Source organism: Pongo abelii, chromosome 9, assembly GCF_028885655.2.
Source record: "Pongo abelii isolate AG06213 chromosome 9, NHGRI_mPonAbe1-v2.0_pri, whole genome shotgun sequence".
Classification (NCBI taxonomy): domain Eukaryota; kingdom Metazoa; phylum Chordata; class Mammalia; order Primates; family Hominidae; genus Pongo; species Pongo abelii.
In genome coordinates this window covers 23,638,842-23,665,303 of record NC_071994.2, presented here as the reverse complement: position 1 = coordinate 23,665,303, position 26,462 = coordinate 23,638,842, and the positions used below count along the sequence as shown (strand labels likewise).

At 41.0% G+C, this 26,462-nt stretch overlaps 1 protein-coding gene across 5 annotated transcripts in view; it reads left to right on the top strand.

The window, feature by feature from the left end:
- The window catches only part of TTC17 (tetratricopeptide repeat domain 17), a 144,109-nt gene extending 128,140 nt beyond the window's left edge, over nucleotides 1–15,969 (top strand). For all 5 annotated transcript variants that reach the window (XM_002821858.6, XM_054524474.2, XM_054524472.2 and 2 more), the window contains 3 exons: nucleotides 11,244–11,363; nucleotides 13,029–13,172; nucleotides 14,791–15,969. In XM_002821858.6, coding sequence (XP_002821904.3) covers nucleotides 11,244–11,363; nucleotides 13,029–13,172; nucleotides 14,791–14,922 — 396 coding nt within the window. In that variant the 3' untranslated portion in view covers nucleotides 14,923–15,969. The remainder of the gene's footprint in view (nucleotides 1–11,243; nucleotides 11,364–13,028; nucleotides 13,173–14,790) is intronic.
- Nucleotides 15,970–26,462: the final 10,493 nt, after the last annotated feature.

The following is a 26,462-nucleotide window of genomic DNA, read 5'->3' as shown; positions in this document are numbered from 1 at the left end:
CCTGTAATCCCAGTGCTTTGGGAGGCTGAAGCAGGTGGATCACCAAGTTAGGAGTTCGAGACTAGCCTGGTCAACATGGTGAAACCCTGTCTCTACTAAGAATACAAAAAATTAGCAAGGTGTGATGGCTCACGCCTGTAATCCCAGCTACTCTGGAGGCTGAGGCAGGGGAATAGCTTGAACCCGGGAGGCAGAGGTTGCAGTGAGCCAAGATCACGCCACTGCGCTCCAGCCTGGGTGACAAAGCGAGACTCCATCTCAAAAAAAAAAAAAAAAAAAAAAAAAAAAAAAAAAAAAAAAGAGTAGTTCCTTTATTTTTGTATATACTTGAAATTTTTCATTATAAAACATTTAAATGATGTGATTACAAAGATGAGAAAACAAATAGCATCAGAAATGAGTAGGTAAATTTAAAAAGCAAATTAGCACATCTTAAACTAAAATAAATTGTGTAAGTCAGATATTCAGTTGATGGGTTACATGAATTAGACATAATTAAATAGTGAATTGCAAGCTTTGTAAAAAATTTACCCGAAATATTATAGAGACAAGGAGACAAATGAATCAACAGACTTAGGAAGTACCATGTTTTCGAAGCTGGAAAAATAAAAAGAAATCCATACCTACATACATTATAGTAGAACTACAAAATAGCAAAGGCAAAGGTATCTTAAAGCATCCATTTCAGTCAGGGTACTGTCAGGAAAACAGAAATAACACTAGGTATTTCAGAAAAGCAAATTTGATTTAGAGAATTGGTGACATTGTTGTAGAGGGCTGAAAGAGAAAAAGGAAACAAGGAAGTAAACTAAAGACAACTGTAGGGAACAGCTCCCACTAGGTGTGGAAAAGGGCAGCAAGTGATTAGGGTTTTCAGAATTTAGAAGTTCACAGGAGAAACTCTGAGGAGCTGGAGCTCTTGCTTCCACAGAGAGGGACAGCCTTGTGGCAGAAGGGTACAGTGAGCCTGGGTCTGGGAGTGCTTAAAGAACCTGGAGACTAGAGTGCTGTTGCTGGAATAACACTGACAGAAGCAGCATGCAAACAGGAAGAAAGAAGTGCCTTCTCCCTCTTGCCTTCCTATCTTCTAGTGCACATGTTTGCTGAACCTAACAAGAAGCCTGTTAACAAAGGAGAAATGTGGTTTGCAGAGTGCCAGCAGTTATCACAAAGCAGATTTGGACCTGAAAGACAATAGCTCAATAAGTATCACAGTAGCCATTTATTCATTCACTCATTCATTTATTCATTCATTCAACAAATGGTTAGTAGAAGCTTACTATATGCCATTTACTTTTTAAGTGCTTGGGATAAATCAGTGAAAAACAACTCAAAAGATCTCTGCCCTCATGGAGACAGGAAGAAAAGACAGATCACCTACGAGAAATGATGGCTAAAATGACAACCTATTTAATCGCCACTATTAAGGCCAGATGACAATTGTGAAAGGATACCAGACCCCCTAGAATTGTGTGACCTACAATGAAGGAAGAATAAAGATATTTAAAGATAAGCAAAGAGCTGGAAAGATTTACTACCAAGAGTGCTGTTCTAAAGAAAATTTTTTATAAGATGGCTGCAGAAGAATTATCTGAGACCCAAGAAGATTTGCTAAGCAAATAAAATGACAAAATAAAATGCTAAGCAAATAAGATACAAACCCAAACATTGTGGAAAATAATAATTTGTGGGATTTTAAAAGAAATGACTGAAATACTGTACAAAGTAGAATGTATATTTAAGAGTGGGATGATCAGATCTTAGGTTTTCAAAAGCCCTTTTATTATTCAGGAGAAGAGAGTTATAATACATTGTTTAGACTTTGTTAAATTTTTACAGTAAAATTTAAGGGTATCATTAAAAGAATACACAAATCTAGAACCTGTGAGGATAAAATAATGAAGTAAGAAGAGGATGAGCCAAAAAAAAATCAATACAAGAAAATGCAAAAAAAAAAAAAAGCATTCAAGAATCTGGACAAATATAAAATGATCTATAATATAGCAGTGACAATAATGTCAAATTGGAAAACTTTTAAAGGAACTGCGTATTTTTATGACTACATCTAAAACAAAAAAATTGGAAAAGAAATACCAGGTACAAACTAATAAAAAGGAGGTAGGCATAGTTATATTAATTACCTGAAAAACATATATTTCAAAACAATAATTATTAGGAGTAGCGAGAATGACTACATAATGATAAAATGTTTAATTCACCAGAAAGATATACCAGTTCTAAACTTATACATATTCAGTAAAATACCCTCAAAATATGTAAAGCAAACAAAAGAAAGATAGATCTACAGTTAGAAATTGCAAATCTGTCAACATAAACACCCTTCTCCATTATGCATAAGTCAGTCAGTTTGTACCTGTGTTTATGTTCATGAGGGATATTGGTCTGTGGTTTTTTTATTATGTTTTTGTGAGGTTTTGGTATCAGGATAATAATGACCTTGTTTAATGAGTTGGAGGTGTTTCCTTCACTTCAGTTTTCTGAAAAAGTCTGTAGAGAATTCCTTAATATTTGATAGAATTTGCCAGTGAAGCCATCTGGTCCTAGAGTTCTCTTTGTGGGAGGTTTTTAATTATAGCTCTAATATCTTTAATAGATCTAGGGCTATTCAAATTATCTCTTTCTTCTCTGGTGATCTTTGGTAATTGTGTCTTTCAAGGGATTTGTTTACTTCATCTAAATTGTTTACTTTATTGGCATAAAGTTCTTCATATTATTTTCTTATCATCCTTTTACTATCTGTAGGATCTGTAGTAATGGACCCTCTCTTAATCCTGATATTGGTACTTTGTATCTTATTTCTTTTTTTTCTGATCAGACTCGCTAGAAGTTTATGAATTTTATTGATTTTTTTTGTTTGTTGGGGAATGGGGGGACAGAATCTCGCTCTGTCGCCCAGGCTGGAGTGCAGTGGTGCGATCTCAGCTCGGTGCAGCCTCTGCCTCCTGGGTTCAAGTGATTCTCGTGCCTCAGCCTTCTGAGTAGCTGGGGTTACAGGCTTGCACCACCATGCCTGGCTAATTTTTTGTATTTTTAGTAGAGATGAGGTTTCACCATGTTGCCCAGGCCAGTCTCAAACTCCTGAGTTCCAGTGATCCACCCACCTCGGCCTCCCAAAGTGCTGGGATTACAGCCACCATGCTTGGCCAGTTTTATTTATCTTAAATAATCAGTTTGAGGATCCACTGACTTTTCACCATCTTTTTGTTTTCTCTTTCATTTATGGCTGCTCTTATCTTTGTAATTTCCTTGTCTTCCACTTGCTTAGGATTTAATTTGCTTTTCATTTTTTAGGTTTTTAATAGTTTTTTTTTTTAGGCTTTTAATGTAAGCTTGTATTATTGACTTGATCCCTGTCTTCTTTTCTAATGTAGATGTTCAATGCTAAACGTTCCCTGTAAATTTATGACAAATTTAATTTGTCGTACTTTCATTTTCATTCAATTCAAAGTACTTTATAATTTTCCTTCTAATTTTTTTGACCCATGAGTTATTTGGGAGTATGATATTTAGTTTCCAACTATTTGGGTGTTTTCTAGATATCTTTCTTTAATTGACAGCTAGTTTAATTCCATTGTAGTAAATGAACATACTTTGTATGATTTGAATTATTTTCAGCTTATTCCAGCTTGTTTTATGGGCCAGAATGTGGCCTATCTTGGTTAATGCTTCATGTGCACTAGAAAGGAATATTGTCTTCTGCTTTTGTTAGGTAGAGCATTTTAGAAATATCAGTTAGGTTAAGTTCCTGATAGTATTGTTTATGTTTTCTTTACTGATTTTTTTGGTCTTCTATAAGTTACTGAGAGGCTAAAATATTCAACTATATTAATAATTATGAATTTGCTTATATCTTATTTTAGTCCTGTAAGTTTTCAATTTGTGTATTTCTAAGTTCTGTTACTAGATGTAGAAATCAATGAAATAGAAAACAAAGATACAATAGAGAAGATGAACAATCCAAAAGTTGTTTCTTTGAAACAAGTAGTAAAATAAACTTTTGGCAAAATTAAGATAAAAAGAAAGTACAAATACTCAATATCAAGAAAAAGGGCAAAACAAAACTATGGTTATATCAAATTAAGAGATAAGAAAAGCATATAATTGCAACTTTATGCCAATAAATTTGAAAACAAGTAGACAATTTCTTAGAAAAATATAATGTACTTAAGCTGATTCAAGAACAAAAAGAAAACCTGAAGGATCTCATAATTCTCAAATAAATTAAGTAGTAAGTTTTTAAAAAATCTTCTCACAACGATTACAACAAGGTCTGTTGATTTTGCAAGTGTGAATTCTACAAACTTTTGAGAAATACCTCATCCTGATATAAACAGACTTCCAGACATTAGAATAAGGAATGACATACCAGTTAATTCCTTGAGACAGGTATAACCTTTAAAACAAAACCAGACATTATGAGAAAGAAAAATTATATATATTTATATATGTTGTCATATATAATTTTTAAGTTAGAGAGCACTAATCTCACTCATGAACTTAGGTATCAAAATCATAAGCAAAATGTTAATAGACTGAATCCAGCAGCACATTTCTTTAGAAATAGATATACCTTGACCAAGTTGGGTTTATCCCAGAAATACTGAAAATGGTCTAACTCTAGGAAAACGTAAAATTTGAGTCACCAAATTAAAGGAAAAAAACTATGAAATCATTTCAGTAAATTGCATTTGATATAATTCATACCCATTTATAATATAAAACTTAGTAACTTCCTTAATGTGGTGAAAATAATCAACAAAACATCTACTTCAAAGATGATTCTTAATGAGGAAATATGAAAAATAATTACTTGAAATCAGGAAAAAGAATGCAGACTATCACCACTTCTTTTCAACCTTGTACTGAAACTCCTAGCAAGTACAGTAAATCAATAAAAAGAAATTAGGCTGGGCGCAGTGGCTCACGCCTGTAATCCCAGCATTTTGGGAGGCCGAAGTGGGCAGATCACTTGAAATCAGGAGTTCGAGACCAGCCTGGTCAACATGATGAAACCCCCACCCTACTAAAAATGCAAAAATTAGCCAGGCATGGTGGCGCAGCCCTGTAATCCCAGCTATTCAGGAGGCTGAGGCAGAAGAATCACTTGAACCCAGGAGGCAGAGGTTGCAGTGAGCCGAGATTGTGTCACTGTACTCCAGCCTGGGCGACAGAGCGAGACTCCATCTCAAAAAAAGAAAGAAAGAAATTAATGGCCTAAGTATAAAGAAGAAAAAACAAAATGTCATTCAGAGATGATATGATTATCTGTATAGTAAACCCCAAAGACTCCACAGTTTTTTAGAAATAATATTTTTCTCAAAGTGGCTTCCCGTAAACTCAATAAATAAAAAGTTGCATTTCTGTACAGCAGCACAAAATTTAAAAGTGTAATTTTAAAAAATATACATCGTTATAAAAATATAAAGTTCTCAATAAATCTTACAAAAGTTATCAAGACCTCTGTGCAGCAAGAGGTAAAACTTTTATTAAAAACCATTTTAAACAATCTAAATAAATAGATATATAATGTTCATGGATAAGAAGACACGTGTTATAAACATGTCAGTTTTCCTCAATTTGATTTATAGAGTCAATGCTATTATAATCAGAGTACCAGCAGGGTTTTTTATGGCACTTGAAAAGCAGGTCTTTATATGGAAAGGTAAATCATGAAGAATAGACCTGACACTCTTGAAAAGCAAAATAAAGTGAGAGTTGTCTTACTTTTTTGATAAAACAAGACATTATGCTATTTGCTCAACCATAAATAAAAATGGCTAGGAAGACTAGGAAGCCCAGAAACAGACTCGAATACAGGGGTCCAACTCCCAGGCCACGGATGGGTACTGGTCTGTGGCCTGTTAGGAATTGGGCTACACAGCAGAAGGTGAGTGGCAGGTGAACTTCATCTGTATTTACAGCCACTCCCCATTGGTCGCATTACTGCCTGAGCTGTACATGCGAGGGATCTAGGTTGCACTGAAGTTCCTTATGAGAATCTAATGCCTGATGATCTGTCACTGTCTCCCATCACTCCCAGATGGGACCATCTAGTTGCAGGAAAACAAGCTCAGGGCTGCCACTGATTCTACATTATGGTGAGTTGTATAATTATTTCACAGTGTAATAATAACAGAAATAAAGTGCACGATAAATGTAATGCACTCGAATCATCCCAAAACCACCCCCTACCCCATCCATGGTAAATTTGTCTTCCATGAAACCAGTCCCTGGTGCCAAAAAGGTTGGGGACCTCTGCTCTAACATACAGAACTGTGATATATTAAAAAAGTAATATTGAAAATTGGTGGGAAGAGAAGGGACTATTCAGGAAATGTACTGGGGCAATTGCTTACTTAATTTCAATCTTAATATCTTACACAAAAATTCAATTCCACATGAATTAAGGGCTCAAGTATCAAAAACAAAATGTTAAAAATTAGAGTAAAATGTAGGAGATGACCTTTCTGGCTATGGAGTAAGGAAAGTTTTCTTCTTAAAGGAGACACAAAATAACTATAAAAGAAAATGTTAATGAATTAAAGTATATTAAAGTTTAATTTTTTTAACTAAGAAAGGCAGGCTGGAGAGAAAACGTGTAACACATTTAATCTACAAAAGATTAATATACAAAACATAAATTGATGAAAAGTAATAAAATAGAAAAATGCATTAAAGCTATTAACAGGCATTTCACAGAAGTGATATGTGATGAATAAACATGAGAAACAATTCTCAATCTCACTAGTAATCAGGAAATGCAAAGTAATACCACAGGAAGATGCCATTTTCCCCTCACCAACAGTACCTAGGGTTAGGAAGGATATGGATCAAGAGGTCCTTTTAAACAATGTGAATGGGGTTGTAAGTTGGCATAGCACCTTTGGGAAACAATTTGGCAATCTCTTGGTTTTCTTTTTTTTTTTTTTGAACATATGCATATCCTGTGGCCCAGAAATTCTACTCCGTGGTGTCTACTCTAACTATAACAGGAGACAACCAGGAAGCAATCTAAATGCCCATCTACAGAAAATGGATAAATACCGTGTAGTATATTCAACTTAATGAGCATTTAATTGTGCAGCAAGGAAATTGAATAAACACAACATGAATGAATCTTAGAAATATAATGTTGAATAAAAAGCCCCAAGTTTGACAAGTCTGCATACAATACGCCATAGTCCCCCCTTATTTGCGGCTTCATTTTCCACGGTTTCAGTTATCCACAGTTGATCATGGTCCAAAAATATTAAATGGAAAATTCCAAAAGTAAATAATTTAAAAGTTTTTAAGTTGTCCACCATTCTGAGTAGCATGATGAAACCACCTGCTGTTGGGCTTAGTCCACACGGGATGTGAATCATCGTGTAGAAGCTCCCTGCCTCTCATTATCAGATTGAAAAAAAATAGTAGATGTAAAACTGGATGGTATCCATGGTTTCAGGCATCCACCACGGGTCTTGGAATGTATCCCCCTCAGGTAGGAGGGACTACTGTACCATTTTCATAAAGTACAGGAAGAAGTAAACTAATGTATATTGTTGAGTCAAGTACACATGTATGTCAGAGATAGAACTATATTTAAAAGGTGAAATGGAATAATAAAGATAACATTTAGAATAGTGTGTGAGGATGGAATGGTGTAAGAACACATAAGTAAATACAAGTTCATTTTTCAGTAAGGTGGTCGTTTCTGGAATATTCATTGTTGTATGTTTTACAGCATGAATATGTTTTACATAGTTATATACTTAATATTTAACTATGTTATATAATTATATATTTGCTTGGCACGGTGACTCATTCTGATAATCCTAACACTTTGGGAGACTGAGGTGGGAGGATCACTTTAGCCCAGGAGTTCAAGACCAGCCTGGACAACATGGCAAAATCACATCTCTACAAAAAATTTAAAAATTAACCAAGCATGGTGGTGCATGCCTGTAGTCCCAGCTACTCAGGAGGCTGAGGTAGGAGGCTGAGACAGGAGGATCACTTGAGCCCAGGAGTTAAAGGCTGCAGTGAGCTGTGATCACACCACTGCACCCCAGCCTGGGGGACAGAGCAAGAGCTGCCTCAGAAAAAAGAAGAAATTATATATTATATGTGTATTTAATTATTTATGTTCTTTTGTGTGTCAAATATTAGCATTAAAGAAATACCTTTTTTGTGTTTTTTGTTTGTTTTAAGACAGAATCTCGCTCTGTCACCCAGGCTGGAGTGTAGTGGCGCAATCTTGGTTCACTACAACCTCCTCCTCCCGGGTTCAAGTGATTCTCCTGCCTCAGCTTCCTGAGTAGCTGGGATTACAGGCACCTGCCACCACGCCAGGCTAATTTTTGTATTTTTAGTATAGACAGGTTTTCACCGTGTTGGCCAGGCTGGTTTCAAACTTCTGACCTCAAGTGATCTGCCTTCTTTGGCCTCCCAAAGTGGTGAGATCACAGGTGTGGGCCACCACACCTGGCCTAAGATCATTTTATTTAAAATCCTTTTGGAATACCAGTCAAAAAGAACAAGTCACTTAACAAGGAGAAACAAGTTGGGCTAGCTTCAGATTTCTCTGCAGCAGTATTCCACACCAAGAGGCAATAGAGAGATGCTGACGCATTATTTGAGGAAAGAATAAGCTGTGGTTTTAAATCCAACCAAGCTGTCTTTTAGCTCTGAAAGCACCAGACAGAAAGTTTTCAACATATATGAATGTATTAGTTTGCTAGGTCCACTAGAACAAAATGCCACAGATGGGGTGGCTTAAACAGCAGAAATTTATTTTATCATGGGTCTGGAGGCTGGAAGCCTGAGATCAAAGTACTGGCAGGGTTGGTCTCCGCTGAGACCTCTCTCTTCTTCTTGCTGCCTCTTCACATGGTTGTCCCTCTGTGCACACAGGACCCTGGTGTGTCTGTCCTTCTTCTAGCTCCTTCATATAAATCCAGTCATTTAGAGTTAGGGCCCCATTCTAATAGCCTTATTTTAACTTAATCACTGCTTTAAAGACCTCCACATACAGTTACATTCTGAGGTACAGGGGATTGGGACTTAAAAATATGAATTTTGGAGGAACATAGTTCAACCCATAGCAGTGATCTCAAAGAATATTGTTCCCATGAGCCCTTCTTGAGGAAACTATTAGAAGATGAGCTTTAGCCACCAGGAGATGATTGGGAAAACCACACAAAAGTAATGTCAGTGACCACTGATTATATTCAGCTGTAAAACCAATACTAAAAGGTGAGGCATAGGGTGATAGGTCAGAATGTAAATACTATACGCCCTGACAATGTAGAATTATAAAATTAACAAAAATGTTATTGAAAACAGTCAGACAAGCAGTTAAGTTTTCTGAGTGCCTCTTCTGTAATGGCTGGGAGTCAGAGATCATCAATCAAAAGTTGCAAATGGAATAGATTTTAAAAATCCAAAGTTAGACCTAAATTCAAAATTCAGCCTAAATTAAATACTGTAGTTTTATATATAGTAAAGGTAGTATCTCAGTGGGGAGAGAGGTGAATTATTAATTAAATTTTGAGACAAATTAGTAGCTATCTGGAGAAAAATTAAGTTGGAGTCATATCTTTTACTTTACAGCAGATTAAATTTCAAATGGATCAGATATTTAAATGTAAAAAATGAAATTATAAAAATTCTGTAGGGGAAATGGTAAAATATTTATTTCTTTCGCTTTTTAAGAGACAGGGTCTCACTCTGTCTCCTGCAGGCTGAAGTGCACTAAGTGGTGTGATCATAGCTCACTGCAGCCTCAAACTCCTGAGCTCAAGCGATCCTCCTGCCTCAGCCTCCTAAGTAGTTGAGACTACAGGTGCACACCATCATGCCCAGCTAAATTTTTTATTTTTTGTAGAGACAGGATCTTGCTGTGTTGCCCAGGCTGATCTCCTCTTGCCTTGGCCTCCCAATGCACTAAAATTACAGCTGTGAGCCACCAAGCCTGGCCCAGTAAAATTTCTTTATATCCTTGGAATGAGGTAGGGCTTCCTAACTACAACTGAAAATCCAGAAGTCATTGAAGATCATAAAAAAACAAATTCTGTAGCAATCAAAATCTGCATCACACAAAGTACCATAAGTCCAAAGACAGACTTCAAACTTGGGAAACTTATCTGTAAATCATAGGCAAGGATGATCTCCCTAAAATGTAAAGAACTTTTTACCAACAGACAAGACAAAAACCTCACAGAACAATTAACAAAATATAAAAGCAAATAATTTACAGAAAAGACATACAAAAGGCTAACAAATATGAAAGAATGGTCGACCCTACTCATAAGAAGGGAAATGCAGATTAAAACCACATTTCTCACCCATCAGATTGTCAGGGGCCTAAGAGTTTAGTAACAAACTCTGTGATGGGGCTATAAGGAAATGGTGATACTTACATATTTCTGGCAGGAGATTAAATTGTTATAATCCGGCTGGGCATGGTGGCTCTTGCCTGTAATCCCAGCACTTTGGGAGGCTGAAGTGTGCGGATCACCTGAGGTCATGAGTTCAAGACCAGCCTGGCCAACATGGTGAAACCCTCTCTCTACTAAAAATACAAAAATTAGACGAGGGTGGTGGTGCACACCTGTAATCCCAGCTACTCGGGAGGCTGAGACAGAAGAATCGCTTGAACTTGGGAGGTGAAGGTTGCAGTGAGCTGAGATCATGCCACTGCACTCCAGCCTGGGCGACAGCGAGACTCTGTCTCAAAAAAAAAAGGAGAAAGGAAAGGAGGGAGGAGGGGGGAGGGGAGGGGAGGGGAGGAAATTCTAGAAGGAAACATAAAAAACTAAAAATAGTGTTTACTTGTCTACCATAGAGACAAGGATGGGAGGGAGACTTCATGGTATAACTTTGTATACTTCCTGGTTTTTGAAACATGTGACTGTGTTACCTATTCAGAAAGTTAAATAAAATAGAACATAGATATGAGATATAGTTCCGCTATTCAGTAGTTGAGTGAACTTGGGCAAGACACTTAACCTCTCTGAGTCATAGTTTTCTCATTTATAGAAGGGCTGTAATAGTAGTATCAAGCTCACAGGATTGTTCTAAGGATTAATGAAGGACAGGAGGAACAGAAAGTGCTGAGCAGAGTGCTAGCACTTAGTAAATACTCAGTTGATTGGTCATGACTTGTGTTACTGAACTTAATCTTGGTAATAAGTGAGTATGTTCTTGAAAGGACACCAGCCTTGGCTAACATTCCTTTGCAGAACCAGACGTCCTGGGTCCTCTCCAGCATGGCAGCCCTCTACTGGAGGGTGAAAGGCCAAGGAAAGAAGGCAATCGACTGCCTCCGCCAGGCTCTGCACTATGCGCCACACCAGATGAAGGTGAGTGGGACTCAGAAGGTGGGAACTTCTGCCCCTTGGGCCTTTCCATTCCCCATGGTTTATTCTGCCCTTTCAACCAGCCTCCCTCATGCTCAGCCAGTGAGGACATGTTACAAGGAGAGAATGGGGCAGGAGACCTTCTGACTGGGCTTGTGCCCCAGCAAGCCTGTGAACTGTCCCTGCTGCGTGCCTTCCCAGCCTTAGCAGGTTGGAACGTGGGGAAGGCCTTCCAGATCACTATAAGACATTACTGCATTTAGTCCCCTTTCTGCTGTGTTCAGAGCCACCCAACATACAGCAAATGCACTGGCCTAAGTGGGCTGACACATAGAAGTCAGTCTGAGTTTAGCCTGTCCTCAGGGGCCTGGTGACCTCTTAGACTTGTTTTGCTTATCCTCTTGGCTTGAGCTTGCTTCCAAGCGCAGAGATAGAAGCAAATTTCCATTTCTTCATGTACATTGGCCAGTTCCTGGTCCTTGTCTGACTTCTACTTTTTCCACAAAAAAAAAAAAAAAAAAAAAACAAACCGGCTAACCCTGTGTGACACCAGACTTTTCCAGAAGACCAGTTATTGTTATGACGGATGAGAAAGTACAGTGTTTTATCAGCACATTTGTATCCATGTGTTCTGAGTTCTGCATTAATCCAGATCTTATGCTTTTTAAAGACATGGCTGGTGTCTTCTTTGTTCATCAAGGCAATATGGAATGATGGAAGGAACACAGGATTTACTGTCAGGCATTGCTGAGTTTTAAACACAGCTCTACCTCTTACTAGCTTTGTGAATTTGGGCACCTTATTGAACTTCAATGAGCTCGTCTAGGGTCATGCATTCTATGGCTGTCACAAAGATGGGTCCTTTTTTTCTGTTTCTTCTCTGTCTGCTACAGAACCCAATATGGCATGACACAGGTAACAGTTGCTCAAGTAAGACATTTAAAGGGAATGATATTTGTGATGATAGCAATATTGCTACTTGTTCCATCCATCATTTTGTACTCTATACTGTTAGGCAATAGGGAAGGGCTGAGGCCCTACCTCTAGGAGTCAGCAAACTTCCTGAAAAGGGCAAGAGAATAAAACACTTGGACTCTGGAGGCCAGACAGCCTCTGGTGCACGTGCTTAATTCTAGCATTGTAGTATGAAAACAGCCACAGAAAAACGTAGAGGACTGGGAATGACTGTGTCCCAATAAAACTTTTTTCAAAATAGGCAGAAGACTAGGTTTGGCCTATGGGCCAAAGTTTGCCAACCCCTAATGATATAATGGTTCTTGCAGAAATTATTTTGGCTTTCTGACAGCATGACTCTAAGTGTGGTCTGTGGACAGTACACAGACTTTTTATTAGCAGTCTGCAATGAGACAAGGAGCTTCACCAGAAGAAACCAACTACATTATTCAGCAGATTGTTTACTTCAGCTGACATTTTGTTGTGTTTGTTTTCGAAGCAAGACTTCGCCAATGAAAGAAGTAATTGATTTATATTCTGGTACAAGCACCTTATCTATCACAGACCAGTAGCAAACAGCACAAAAGCACTTTGAGTGGCACTGTTCTAATCATTCACCAGGAAACACAGACTGTATTCTTTATGATCACCAAAAACAAGAATGAAAGCTCAAAACCCAATTTTCCCTTCTCACCATTCTCCTTCTTCTCCCAGGATGTGCCCCTGATTAGCCTGGCCAACATCTTGCACAATGCCAAGCTCTGGAATGACGCCGTCATAGTAGCCACCATGGCAGTAGAGATCGCACCACACTTTGCTGTGAACCACTTCACTCTGGGCAATGTCTACGTGGCAATGGTGAGATGGGGGTGTGAGCAGTATGTACAGACTCTGCCAAACAGTAGCACATCTTTGATTTCAAAACCTCTTTGAATATGTCATTGCCCACCAGTTTCCTGTAAGCTTGTCTAAAATTGCTAGCTCCACCAATGTTATATTTTATGGATAAGGGTTCAAGAGGTTTTTAAAAAAATAATACATCTAATTCTTCTAAGTATTTGCAACTACATAGTTCCTCAACCTGAGTTGAACATTAACAGCAGAGTCAGATTTACCTACAATTTCCTGGAGACACCACCTGTTCCAGAAAACCTCTCCTAACACTCCATGTAGACACACACACATGCTCTCTTGGTTCCAGGTTGGGCTAAGGTACCTGTCATCGCACTCATGACACCCTTTGCATATTTTTCTTGCTGGATTTTCACTTTGTTTTATAATTTTTTGTTTAAGTATTTGTCTTTCCCTCTAGCCTACGGGCTCATTGGGGACTCTTCACCTCCCTCTTCCCAGTGCCTACGGGCTCTTCACCTCCCTGTTCCCAGTGCCTCACAGTGTTTTTGGCACATGGTAGGTGCTCACCAAGTAGTTAATGAATGAAGAAATTCCGCTAGTTTCATGGAATACCATTTACAGAGAAAATGGCAAAGTCATCCAGATCCCTCATTCTGATCAGAAACAAGAACTGATTTCAGAACTGAAAATCCCAGGGGGACCCTCTAAAAGCTGTCATAACCCAATTTAGCATGAGAATCATGCCATTCACTTTCATCTAAAATGTGGCATCACACATAGGGATATTCCCAAGATGCTCTCAGTAATGGCTTATAGAGTGAGCAGCCCTGGGCTACCAGCTTCATGTATCATTCTTGACTTCAGAGGCGAGAAGTATTTTGCCAGGGAGGTATTGCCAAATATGCAGATTTCCCTCTGCTTCTTGAAGAATCTGTTGTTGCCCCCAGTAAATGTGAAGTTTGCTACTATGAACGAGGACTTATGTCTCTCATTTGGCTAGAAGAAGGCATTAAACCAGTTGATTTGGGCTCTTCTTTGAGAGTGTAACTCTAAGTAAAAGATTAACCTTCAATATGGCAGGGATCATTTCCCAATCTTTGTTGGCATTTTTAAATGTTAAAGAGAATTTTAAAACTCTTCAAAATGTACAAGTCCAATTGAGATACCTGACTTAGTTTCCGTCTTTCCAGCTACATTAGAAAATTTAGGCAGATGCATAATGGGCATTTGTCAGGCACGGTTCTAGAGGTTTCTGTGAGGATTAAATGGAAGGATTTCATAAAGCACCTAGCACAGTGCCTGGCACATTTCAGGCACTCAGGAATGTTAGGTCTCATTATTACCACAATTATTACTGTTGTTGGGTTTGTAAAAGCTGCTCTACAAACCCTTTTGTTCTTGGGCGCTGCCATAGTTTCCTTTGTGATGTTATACCTCGGGGATAAAGGCAGCTGTTTCCTCCCAGAGGAATCTCAGAGTTTTCCACAAAGACTTAGATCCATTGAGCAAATGCTGCAGAATTGTCCCTAGCACAGAGGTGCTTCTTGAGAAAAAAGAGGTCACAGTATATATTTAGTCTGCTGGTGCCATCCCCTCACATTTGTCTCCTTGGCCCTCACAGGAAGAATTTGAAAAAGCACTGGTGTGGTATGAATCCACATTGAAGCTTCAGCCCGAGTTTGTCCCGGCCAAGAACCGAATCCAGACCATCCAGTGTCACTTAATGCTGAAGAAGGGACGGCGCTCTCCTTAGTGCACTTCTTCCTTCTCTCTTTCTCTTTACTCATGCTCTAAAAAAAAAAAAAAAAAAAAAAAAAAAAAGAATAAGAAAAGAAACCAATCATTGTCAGTATCTACTATTAATGATGTGTGTGAAAATAACTAAGACTTATAACAGGACTTTTACACATGTGGGAATTGGTTTGTTTTTGTTTTTAAGTTTCTCCTTTCCCCCAACCAACCTCAGAAGAGGCACCTTCAGAAACACACATTTCTTAAAAGGAAAGTGCAGCTTCAAGATATTGTGTAAATACTGAGCCAAGACATTTCTGGAGCTGTGCTCTGTCTCCAAAAACCTCAATGCCTTTAGGGCTTTTCTCAGTGGTCCAGCTAGCCTTCTCTTTGGAGGAGGACGAAGCCGCATTGCACATTCTCTGCTTCCTGTCGTAGCCTCTGTTGTCAATGGAAATGCGGAAGCCCATCTGGTGCCCCTCAGTGAGAAGCAACGTTCTGCGCTCTCTCTGTTAGACCTCCATGCTGTCCCCAGTCTTGTCCATTCCATGCTGCTATGTTACAAACTCTCAGAGGTAGTTTGCAGGGGAGGAAGGGGAATATGATTTTAAAAACAAAATATTTACAACAACAAAAATTCTTAGGATCACCTGACCTTTGTAATGTTATTTATGTTGGGGAGGGAGGGGGGCTGAGAAGGGGAAATCAGCAGTGTGCAACATCTTTATCATTTGTACTTTAATTACAAATCACAAGGAAACCAATAAGTTGAAATCCTATATAACAGGTTTATATATATAGAATATGTATATTTGAAGCCCTCTACAGACTGAGTCTATGTTTTACTAATTCTTTGTTCACTGTGTTACCCATCTTGGAGTAAGTTGTGAATGTCAGCTCCCTCTCTCTGAGGCCTCCAGACTTAGCTCCTCAGGAGAGTAATGAGCCAAGGTTGAGTGTTTCCATACAATGCTTTTACCTTTGATCCCAGGAGAATCAGAAACTCCAACATTTTGGAATCTTCAAGGGCACATACTGAGAAAAAAAATAAAATTGTCTATGAGCAAAATAGGTCTGTTGTGTGATTTTTCTTTAGAACCTGGCTAATTTGGGCAGCTGTGAAGTCCAGCTTTAACTCTGGATCTGATCTTCCCAAGCCCTACATTGGCTTTATCTTTCTTTCAGCGGCAAGGTGAGGGGAGAAGAAACAATCCATCACTAGGTTTTATAGTTGATGAACTTATTAGAATGATGCATTTAACTGGGAAAGACATACAGTCAGCACATGTTCAGAGTTTGGTATATAATTGACCTTCCTGGCAAAGGAAGAATCATCTAAGCCACAAAGTCATGGCCTTCAGGTAAGCACTGATCTTAAAGTTCATCCAAGTAAGTTTCACAGACAGCCTTGGGGTGCATCTGTAAGTCGGGCATTCCCCTTGGGACAGGATTCCACTGAAGGCAGCATTTCTATGGACTTTCCTAGGATGTAATCAGACACTGATCGTCTCAGATAATGGCTCATGGAACTTGAAGGGTTTGGTTCTAGCACAGACTGCAATTTCTTAGAAGCAGGTCTGTAATTTCTTACATCAGTCATACCTGTGACCTCTTCTTTACGCAGCTAAAGTCCAACAAACTCCGGTTTTATCAGATGTATTTTGAGAACAGCAAGGTCATTTGTTACTGAATACAGTGAGCCTTTATGCACTCGGGGATCCATCGAAATTAACATGTATCTAAATGTGGTTCCCTGCTTCCCCACCTCACCACAATTTTTTCCTGAAACCTTCAACAGTTGCTTGACTTTTTTTTTTTTTTTTAAGACGGAGTTTCACTCTTGTTGCCCAGGCTGGAATGCAATGGTGCAATTTCAGCTCACTGCAACCTCTGCCTTCCAGGTTCAAGCAGTTCTCCTGCCTCAGCCTCCCAAGTAGCTGGGATTACAGGCATGCGCCACCACACCTGACCAATTTTTTGTATTTTTAGTAGAGACAGGATTTCACCACGTTGGCCAGGCTGATTTTGAACTCCTGACCTCAGGTGATCCACCCACTTCAGCCTCCCAAAGTGCTGGGATTACAGGCCTGAGCCACCATGCCCAGCCCAGTCACTTGACTTTTTAAAATTAACATACTATGAAATTCATTCTGGTGTACAGTTCTATCATGCAACCATCACAACAATCAAGATACAAAACTTTCATCACCCCAAGAAGACTCCCCCATGCTGTCCCTTTGTAGTCAAAGCTCCCCAACCCTTAACCCTGGGCAACCACGGGTCTGCTCTCCCACCCCGTCACTTTTCCTTTTCCATAGTGTCATATAAATGGAATTTGTGTATGGCCTTTTGAGTCCGGCTTCTTTCCCTCAACATAATGAATGCACTTGGGGTTCGCCCATGTTGCGTGGGTCAATGATTCAATAGTTTTTGTTGCTAAGTAGTGTTCCATTGATTGTTGGCCTGTTGGAGGACACTGGGATGCTTCCAGCTTCTGGAGATTGTGAATAAAGCTGCAAAAAACACTTGCATATAGGTTTGGCCGGGCACAGTGGCTCACACCTATAATCCCAGCACTTTGGGAGGCTGAGGTGGGCGGATCACTTGAGGTCAAGAGTTCAAAACCAGCCTGACCAACATGGTGAAACCCTGTCTCTTCTAAAAATACAAAAAAATTAGCCAGCGTGGTGGTGGGGGCCTGTAATCCCAGCTACTCAGGAAGCTGAGGCACGAGGATCACTTGACCCCGGGAGGCAGAGGTTGCAGTGAGCTGAGATCGCACCACTGCACTTCAGCCTGGGTGACAGAGTGAGACTGTCTAAAAAAATAAATAAATAGTATATAGGTTTTTGTGTGCACATAGGTTTTCGTTTCTTTTGTGTTAATAATTCAGCAAATATGTTTCTACTCTGGACTTTTTTTTTTTTTTTTTTGAGACAGAGTCTTGCTCTATCGCCAGGCTGGAGTGCAGTGGTGCAATCTCCGCTCGCTGCAAACTCCACCTCCTGGTTTCACGCGATTCTGTTGCCTCAGCCTCCCGAGTAGTGGGACTACAGGTGCACGCCACCATGCCCAGCTAATTTTTGTATTTTTAGTAGAGACGGGGTTTTACCATGTTGACCAGGATGGCCTCGACCTCTTAAAAGCAGGAATGGTCAGCCAACACTGAATGGAGGCAGCTTCGAGTTGGTTTTATACAGAAGGAGTATGGGGTAGGGACAGCTACAAATCTGCTTATCTGAAAGGAAGAGGAAAGAGCTAGATCTTTCTTTGAAATGACTTGGAATTGCCTCCACAGCATTGTTCCCAGCCTCATTTCAGATGCTGCTTCAAATCAGGTGTGGTGGGAAGCTGTACTTTGTGACGACTGACAGTCCATGAATGTGTACCTCCTGCAGGGCTGGTGATGCGATGGCCCAGTGATGATGCAAAGGCAGGCAGCAGCCCTGCCCTGTGGGTGCCATCCTGGAACTCTATGGGGCTTATTCACTAGATAGGTCAAAGGTCTGACTCGCAGTAGACTTAGACACTGGCACCAACTAGCTGGGAATGAAACTTGGAGTCCAACTCTCCAGCACAAAGGGCAGCTGTTAGTGGCCTTTCTGTTCCACATACAGCAAGGGTCTGAGAGCTTCCAAGGCAGACTCCCCCAGAACTTTGGCCTCATGAGAACTTTGGCTCTGTAGCAACTCCTCTGTGGTAGGACTGTTCCTGACTCAGAGAGCCCCAGAATGGGTTCAACAAATCTGGGTTCAAATCTTAGTCCCGCCTCTCGCTAGCAAGGAGACCTTGAACAAGTATTTAGCTCTGAGCTGAATTTCTCACTGAAATAATCTGAGAATGATAAGAGCTACTATTCTTCACAGGGGATAACTGTGAGAAGTAAAGGAGATTTTTAAAATATGAAGCATTTAGCACAATGCAAACACCCAGGAAGGGGTAGCTATCGTTATTTGCACCATGTTGTAGAAACTGGATATTTTAAAGAAATTTGCTTAATTTTAAACAAGACCCAGCCATTTAACTCCACCCTGGCACATCTTCCGGTCAGGCCAGCCTCACTGTTCTGATTTCCAAAGCTTTTGCTTAATCCATTCCCCATCAGATGTCCCCTCTTCTCTCTGGTTTCTGCCCCTCTTCTAGACCTCTTTTACCCGAGCTTTTGTGATGACACTGATTGAACTACATCTTCTCTGATTACTATAACAGCTTCAATTCATTGAGCCAAACAGGAGGCTGTGTGCAGTCAGAAACATCTGAGATTTATTGAGCTCTTACTATCTTCCAAGATTATTCTAAGAGCTTTACATGAAATAAAATTAATTTAAGCCTCATGTGAAACCAATGGTGTAGGTACTGTTGTTATCCTGATTGTGAGAATGGGAAATTGGAGCCTGAGATTTAAGTAACTTGCCGAAGACCACAGCTAGGAAGTGATGGGAGTCGAGGTCTGGGCCCAGGGAGTCTAATTCTAGAAGCTGCACTCCTAACCACCATGCTATACACCCATTATCTCATAGAGTCTTCACAACTACAAAATAGGTCAGCAACATTATTTCTGTTTTACAGATGAGAAAACCAAGGCTCAAAGGTAAGGTAACCAGCTCATAATCCCACAGTATGTGGTAGAGTTCAGATTCAAACCAGGCTCGGATCTGCCTAACACCAACTTGGTGTTCTTAACTCCTCTACTATTCTGCCTCTATGTAGTGCTTATTTCCAGGAAGTTCCTCATTCTGAGCTGTTTCCTATTTGCTTCCAGGTGTATTGCTCCCTCTCCCATCTGTGTACATATGTCACATGTCTGTGTCTCATCGCACTGAAGGCGGAGCTCATATATAGTAAATAGTCAATGCTAGTGGTTAACAAGCAGTGCAACTGATATGTTCCTCTGCTTCCTGCTGTTGGCGTTCTAAGGGATTTCCACCCACATCTCACAATCTTTTAGGGAACCAATCTTAGGGAAGTGAAGTATCTTGCTTTCTCTGCCATGGAACTTGAAGAAGAAGACAAAAAGCTCTCTCCATCCTTCTGCCTCAGGCTCACTGATCTCAGTCTGGCTAGTAGAGGAAAGTGCCTTGCTGCCCATCAATCTCACAGGGCCTAGTCTACCCTTCACTGCCCAAGAGCTTTGCACCACTTGCTGGGGAGAAGATGCGACCACTCTGGTGTGGCCAGCTTCAAGGGATCCACCCTGCCGTCATGGTTGAGCCAGCAGCAGAGGAGACTGACTTCTAAATTCAGCTTTTGTGGTTATTCTAATGCTCAGACAGGCATCCCTAGATCAAATCCCATGTTTCCTCTTTCTGTGGAGATGTAAACAGGCAATTACAGCTCTTTCTACAAACAGATTTAGTTCAACACATACTGATGTCCAACACTGGATGGGACATTGGACATGGTCTCTGCCCTCAAAGAGTCACAATCTAGTTGGAGGGACAAGACAGAGAATTCGAAGACACAAAGTCCACTCCAGCAGAAGCCTGAATATTGAAGACCCAGAAACTGAATTCTCTGATGAATACATAGGGTCCTCTGAGACAGTCAGCCTTGTCTAGGTGCATAAACCTCCTCGGTTTGGACACTCCAAGCAGAGTCCTCCATGGTTCGGCCACTGCCTGCCTTTCCATGCTTGTCTTCTGCCACTCATTTATTCATTCAACAAACATGTATTGATAAACTACTATGTGCCAGGCACTGCATTGGTTACTGCAGGTAGTTCAATATGGTGCAAGAATAGAGGGTGGGTTGAAGAGGTGCTAAGAAATGAAGCTAGGGCCAGATCATGAAAGACATCATACACACGGCTAAGGAGTTTGGACTTTGTCCTGAGTGAAATGGAGAGCCATTCCCCAGATTGCACTTCAGGCTACAATTTAGGATTTCCCACATGCATCAGAATTCTACATTCCCATGCCTGTGATCATGCTGTTCCCACTACCTGGAACGCCAAATCCTTGCAATCTTCCCCCTTTTTTTCACTTATTTAGGTCTGCTGGTTTTCTGAGGCATTGTTCTCAAGATGCCATGCTTCTAAGGCACCTGCCATAATCCCTTTGGTGACACTCATCACATTGTATTGAAATGAGCTATGTATCTTGTCCCCAATCAGATGCTTAGCTCCATGTCTAATCAATGTCTATGTCCCTTACTTTTACAACATAAAAACCTGGCACAATGAAGTTGCTTAATTAAAAAAAAACACAGTTATTTGACTATTGAATTGATGGTTAACTGACCCAACAATACCCTAGAGAAACTATAGCAACATTGAAGATAAGAGATTGCAAATAGGAGCTAATGAAACAGAGAGGGAAGACTAAATCAGGGAAGCTGCTTCACTTTATCTACAGAGGTACTCCTTGTTCTCTCAGCCCATCCCTGAGCCACTCACTGCTACTGACCCATGTAAAGTCTTTTGAACAGGGACAGGCACACACTAGGCAGCCAATAAATGTTAGCTCTTCTTAGCAGAGGACTTGAATCCTGCCACTAACTCCCTAATTCTAGACATAAGTTACCTTTTCCTTTCTGCTAAGAATTTTGTTCCAGGCTAGGCACAGTGGCTCATGCCTGTAATCCCAGCATTTTGGGGGACTGAGATGGGAGGATAGCTTGAGACCAGGAACTCAAGATCATCCTGGGTGACACAGCAGGACCCTGTCTCTTAGAAAAGAAAAAGAAAAAGCTAGCCAAGTGTGGTTGCACACACTTGGAGTCCTGCCTACTCAGGAGGCTGAAATGGTTGAATTGCTTGAGCCCAGGAATTCAAGGTTACAGTAAGTTTGGATTATGCCACAGAACTCCAACCTCGGACTGAGATCCTGTCTCAAAACAAAAACAAAAACAAATGGATTTTGTTCCATTTCTGGATTCTGACTCAAAAGCTTGACTGGTTAGGACAGTGACCCCTGGCTTTTAAGAAGGGGGGCTTTCACCCAAAGACAGTACTTAATACAAACACCTATTTCCCAAAAATAGAGGAAATTTTTCTTTATTTTTCTGTTTTTCAGTTTGGTGGATTTCTTCCATTCTGTCTTCTGATTCATTGACTTTCTCTTCAGCTGTGTCTAACCTGCTGTTCAACTCATCCATTGAGATTTTTACTTCAGTAATGACATTTTTCACTTGCATGATTTCTACCTGGTTCTTTTTCATCATTTCTATCTGCTCATGTTTAATAATCTTTTTTTGTGTTATGGATGCTACTCTTTTAACTACTTGAACACTTTCAGCATACTTACTTTTCAATTTGGTCTATTATTTCTTGTTCATTATGAATAAGTTCTCCTGTTTGTTGGATATTTGGACTGTCTGACCCTATAGCCTTGTAACCCTCCGAGTTCTCAGTCTTTGGATCACTACTCTAAAAACTGCAATTACTTTTGCACCAGCCTAATATATTCTCTCATGTTCTTAGTGCTATCATCTGGTCACATGGTTTCAAATACTATCTCCATGTTTATGATCTTCCAATTTATATGTCCAGCATAGATGTCCTCTATCAGCTCTAAATTCATTTATCCAACTTTCTACTCAGTATCTTCACATGGACTGTACAGAACAGAATTCCATATCTTCTCACAAAATTATTATCTAACTTTGGTCTTCCCATATGAGTTAATAGCAACTCCCTCCATCTAGTTATTCAGGTCAAAAAAAAAATCCTAAGCTGGGCGCTGTGGGTCATTCCTGTAATCCCGGCACTTTGGGAAACTGAGGCAGGTGGATCACTTGAGGTCAGGAGCTCAAGAACAGCCTGGCCAACATAGTAAAACTCTGTCTCTACTAAAAAAAGTACGAAAATTAGCCAGGCATGGTGGCACATGCCTGTAGTCCCAGCTACTCAGGAGGCTAAGGCAGGAGAATCTTTTGAACCTGGGAGATGGAGGTTGCAGTGAGCTGAGATCACGCCACTGCACTCCAGCCCGGGTGACAGAGCAAGACTGTCTCAAAAAAAAAAAAAAAAGTCCCAGAGTAACTATTGATTGACTCCTGTTAAAACATAAGTCAGATCATGTCATTCCTCTGCTTAAAACTATTGGCTTGCAATAACATATAAAACCCTATTCCACAATGTGGCTCACCTCTCTAGCTTCATCTCTTTTAATGTCCCTCTTGATCACTCCTCCAGCCGCATTGACCTCCTGGCTGTGTTTTGAAACTTCCAGTCATGCTTATGCCTCAGGTCATCTTCATTTGCCATTCCCTTAGCTTGAAATACTCTTTCCCCAGACACCCACTTTGCTCACCTTCTCTGTGAGGTTTCCCTAATCATGATATTTTAAATTGTGACATCCTCCTCCACAATTTCCTAATCCCCTTTTGTGCTTTACTTCTCTTTATAGCTCTTATCATTATCAAGTCTGCTGTGTATGTCACTTATATATTGTCTGTCACCCCCAACTTGAATATAAGCTTTAAGAATGCAAGATTTGAACCTATTTTGTACCCTGATATATCTCTAGCCCCAGGTACATAGTAGGTGTCCAGAAAAAACTGCTGAATGAATGAATGACTGAATCCATACATAAGTAGTGCTGAACTTCCTCATATATTTTATATTTTTTGTCCTTATTCAGCAGCAGTTAATGCTTGAAGTATTTTCACACATTATGTGGGGTCAAGGACATTTCCCTACAGAGAAGTTTCTGAGGTTGTCTTTGCTGCATCCCCTACAAAGTCGAACTTTTTTTTTTTTTTTTTGAGGCAGAGTCTCACTCTGTCATCCAGGCTAGAATGCAGTGGTGCAATCTCAGCTCACTGCAACCTCCACCTCCCGGGGTACAAGCCACTCTCCTGCCTCAGCCTCCCAAGTAGAGTAACTGGGACTACAGGCACGCGCCACCATGCCCTTCTAATATTTTTGTTTTGTAGTGACAGGGTTTTACCATGTTGCCCAGGCTGGTCTCGAACTCTTGACCTCAGGTGATCTGCCTGCCTCAGCCTCCCAAAGTGCTGGGATTACAGACGTGAGATACTACACCTGGCCAAACATGTTTTTATGTTAGTTTCTCAGCTTGGGGTTTCTACATGGCATGGAGAGCATGAATTAGGACTCAATTTTCCCACAGGTGGGAGGCTCGGGGTCCTAATAAAGCCCCGGGTGGAAAGGGGCTTTCTGGTCTGTGACTTGCCTTTGATGCCTGGCCACACCTAAAGCCTAGTTCCATCTCTCAGTTGTCCATGAGGCTTAATTCCTGTCCCTCCATGGGGCCTAAGACTGCAACTCCTCAGTCCCGCAGTTACTCCCAGGCCCTGTGGGCTGTGCACCATCAGTTCCCATCCCATTGCTGGGACCTGGAAATGTCTCCTTCTTGATTTTGAGTTAGTTCTATATTTCTTGAATAGTGTGTCCTGCCCTTGTGTGTTTCGGACTTGGAGGTAGGGAACTCCAATGTGTGCTCCACGTGCCATGGTGACTGGAAGTTTGGAGGGGCCATAACCTTTACCTGTGTGAGAAGCATTGCTACTGAGAAACATGAATTATATCCATCAGGAGGGCTAAAATAGAAAAAGGTATTCAGACGCACTGGCTTAAGAGCAGACCTGTGTTCTGTCTGAAGTTCACCTTCTCCAGAGTTAGGCCATGCCCTCCAAATTTCTGTAGATGCCTATTGCAGAAAGCGTAGTATCTCTGAAAATGTCTAGCTCCTTTGGGTAAGTGCCTTTTATTATTTAAAAATGGGCCCTGTATTAGTGAGAGTTCTCCAGAGAAACAGAACCAATAAGGTGTGTGTGTGTGTGTGTCATTATAATACATATATGTCTATATAAACATACATGATTTATTGTAAGGAATTGGCTCATACAATTATGGAGGTTTAGAAGTCCCATGATCTGCTGTCTGCAAGCTGGAGACCCGGGAAAAATGGTGGTGTCTTTTGAAGGCCTGAGAGCCAGGGAGCTGATAGTAGAGATTAAACTCCAAGTCTGGGCTGGGTGTGGCAGCTCACACCTGTAATCCCAGCACTTCGGGAGGCCAAGGCAGGCGGATCACATGGTCAGGAGTTTGAGACCAGCCTGACCAACATGGTGAAACTCCGTCTCTACTAAAAATACAAAAATTAGCCCGGCATGGTGGTGGGCACCTGTACTCCCAGGTACTCAGGAGGCTGAGGCAGGAGAATCGCTTGAACCCAGGAGTCGGAGGTTGCAGCAAGCCGAGATTGCACCATTGCACTCCAGCCTGGACGACAGAGCGAGACTCCATCTAAAAAATAAAATAAATAAAATTTTAAAAAAAGTCCAAGTCCAAAAGCCTGAGAATCAGGAATGCAGAGGGCGGAGGAAGATCAGTGTTCCAGCTGAAGCCATCAGCTAAAGAGAACCTTCCTCCTCCTTTCTGTTCTCTGCAGGCCCTCAGTGGATTAGATGATGCCTACTCTCATGAGGAGGGCCACTTGCTTTACACAGTGCACTGACTCAAAGCTAATATCCCTCAGAAACACACTCACAGGCACACCCAGAAATAACGTCAAACCAGATATCTGGGCACCTCATGTCCCAGTCAAGTTGACACATCAAATTAACCATCAGAGACACAAACCCCTGTTGAAATGAAGGCCTTTACCAAAAGCTAACTTCATACAAATGGCTACTGGGAGCCCGGGGATTCCCCACTAAGCCCTCTCCAAGAGTTTTGAGAATGTGTCCCGAGTTGTGCTCCCTACTCATCCTCTATAAAGCCGGATGCTGTAGAGAGGGGTTTCCATGGAGCAAGGGCAGTGAGGATGAGGGGCTCGACTGCTGCCAGGCACCAGCCATCTCTAGCTCAGGGACAAGGGATCAATATACCTTCTGCACATTGCTCTCCAAATCCTGCAGGTGGCAGCTGGACACAAGGCTGAGGCTCTGAGGACCAAACTCAGCCACTAAGGGGAGGACCCTGTAGCATGCCAGGTGATGTGTTTTTGGGCACCATGATGTCCAGTGTCAGGGGAGCTCACAATTGCTGTACTTGCAGAGGACAGAGAAGCGAAAGGAGAGGTGATTGGAGCCTCTAGCCCTGCCCTGTCCAGTACAGTAACCATATCTGCCACTAACCATGTTTGCCTATGGACATTTACACTTAAATTCATTAACGTTGAATAAAATATAAAATTCAGTTCCTTACTTGCACTCACCACATTTCAAGCACTCGGCAGCCATGGCGGCTCCTGTATTGGTCAGTGCAGATATGAAACATTTCCATCATCAGAAAGTCCCATGGGATAGCAAGACCCTGAACCATGAGCTCCACCACCCAGACTCATCCCTGGAGCTTGCCCATCCAGGAGGCCCCAAAGCAGACCTCTCCTCGCTGCCATTTTGAGAACTAATTATTGCTCCCTGAGCCTTCTCCTTCCAGCCTCAGGGCTTTGGAATGTACTATCAGCTCAGCCTAAGACGCCCTTTCCTTCAGATCTACTTAAACAGGGAGAGCCATGCCAGAGTCAGCGGTGCCAGCCCACATCCCTCGGCATCCACTTCTATGAGCCCAAGACTGCAGGCCACACAGACAGGGACTGAGGGCTTGGTTCTGATTGTGGGAATGGCCTTTGCACGGGTGGACAGTACTGG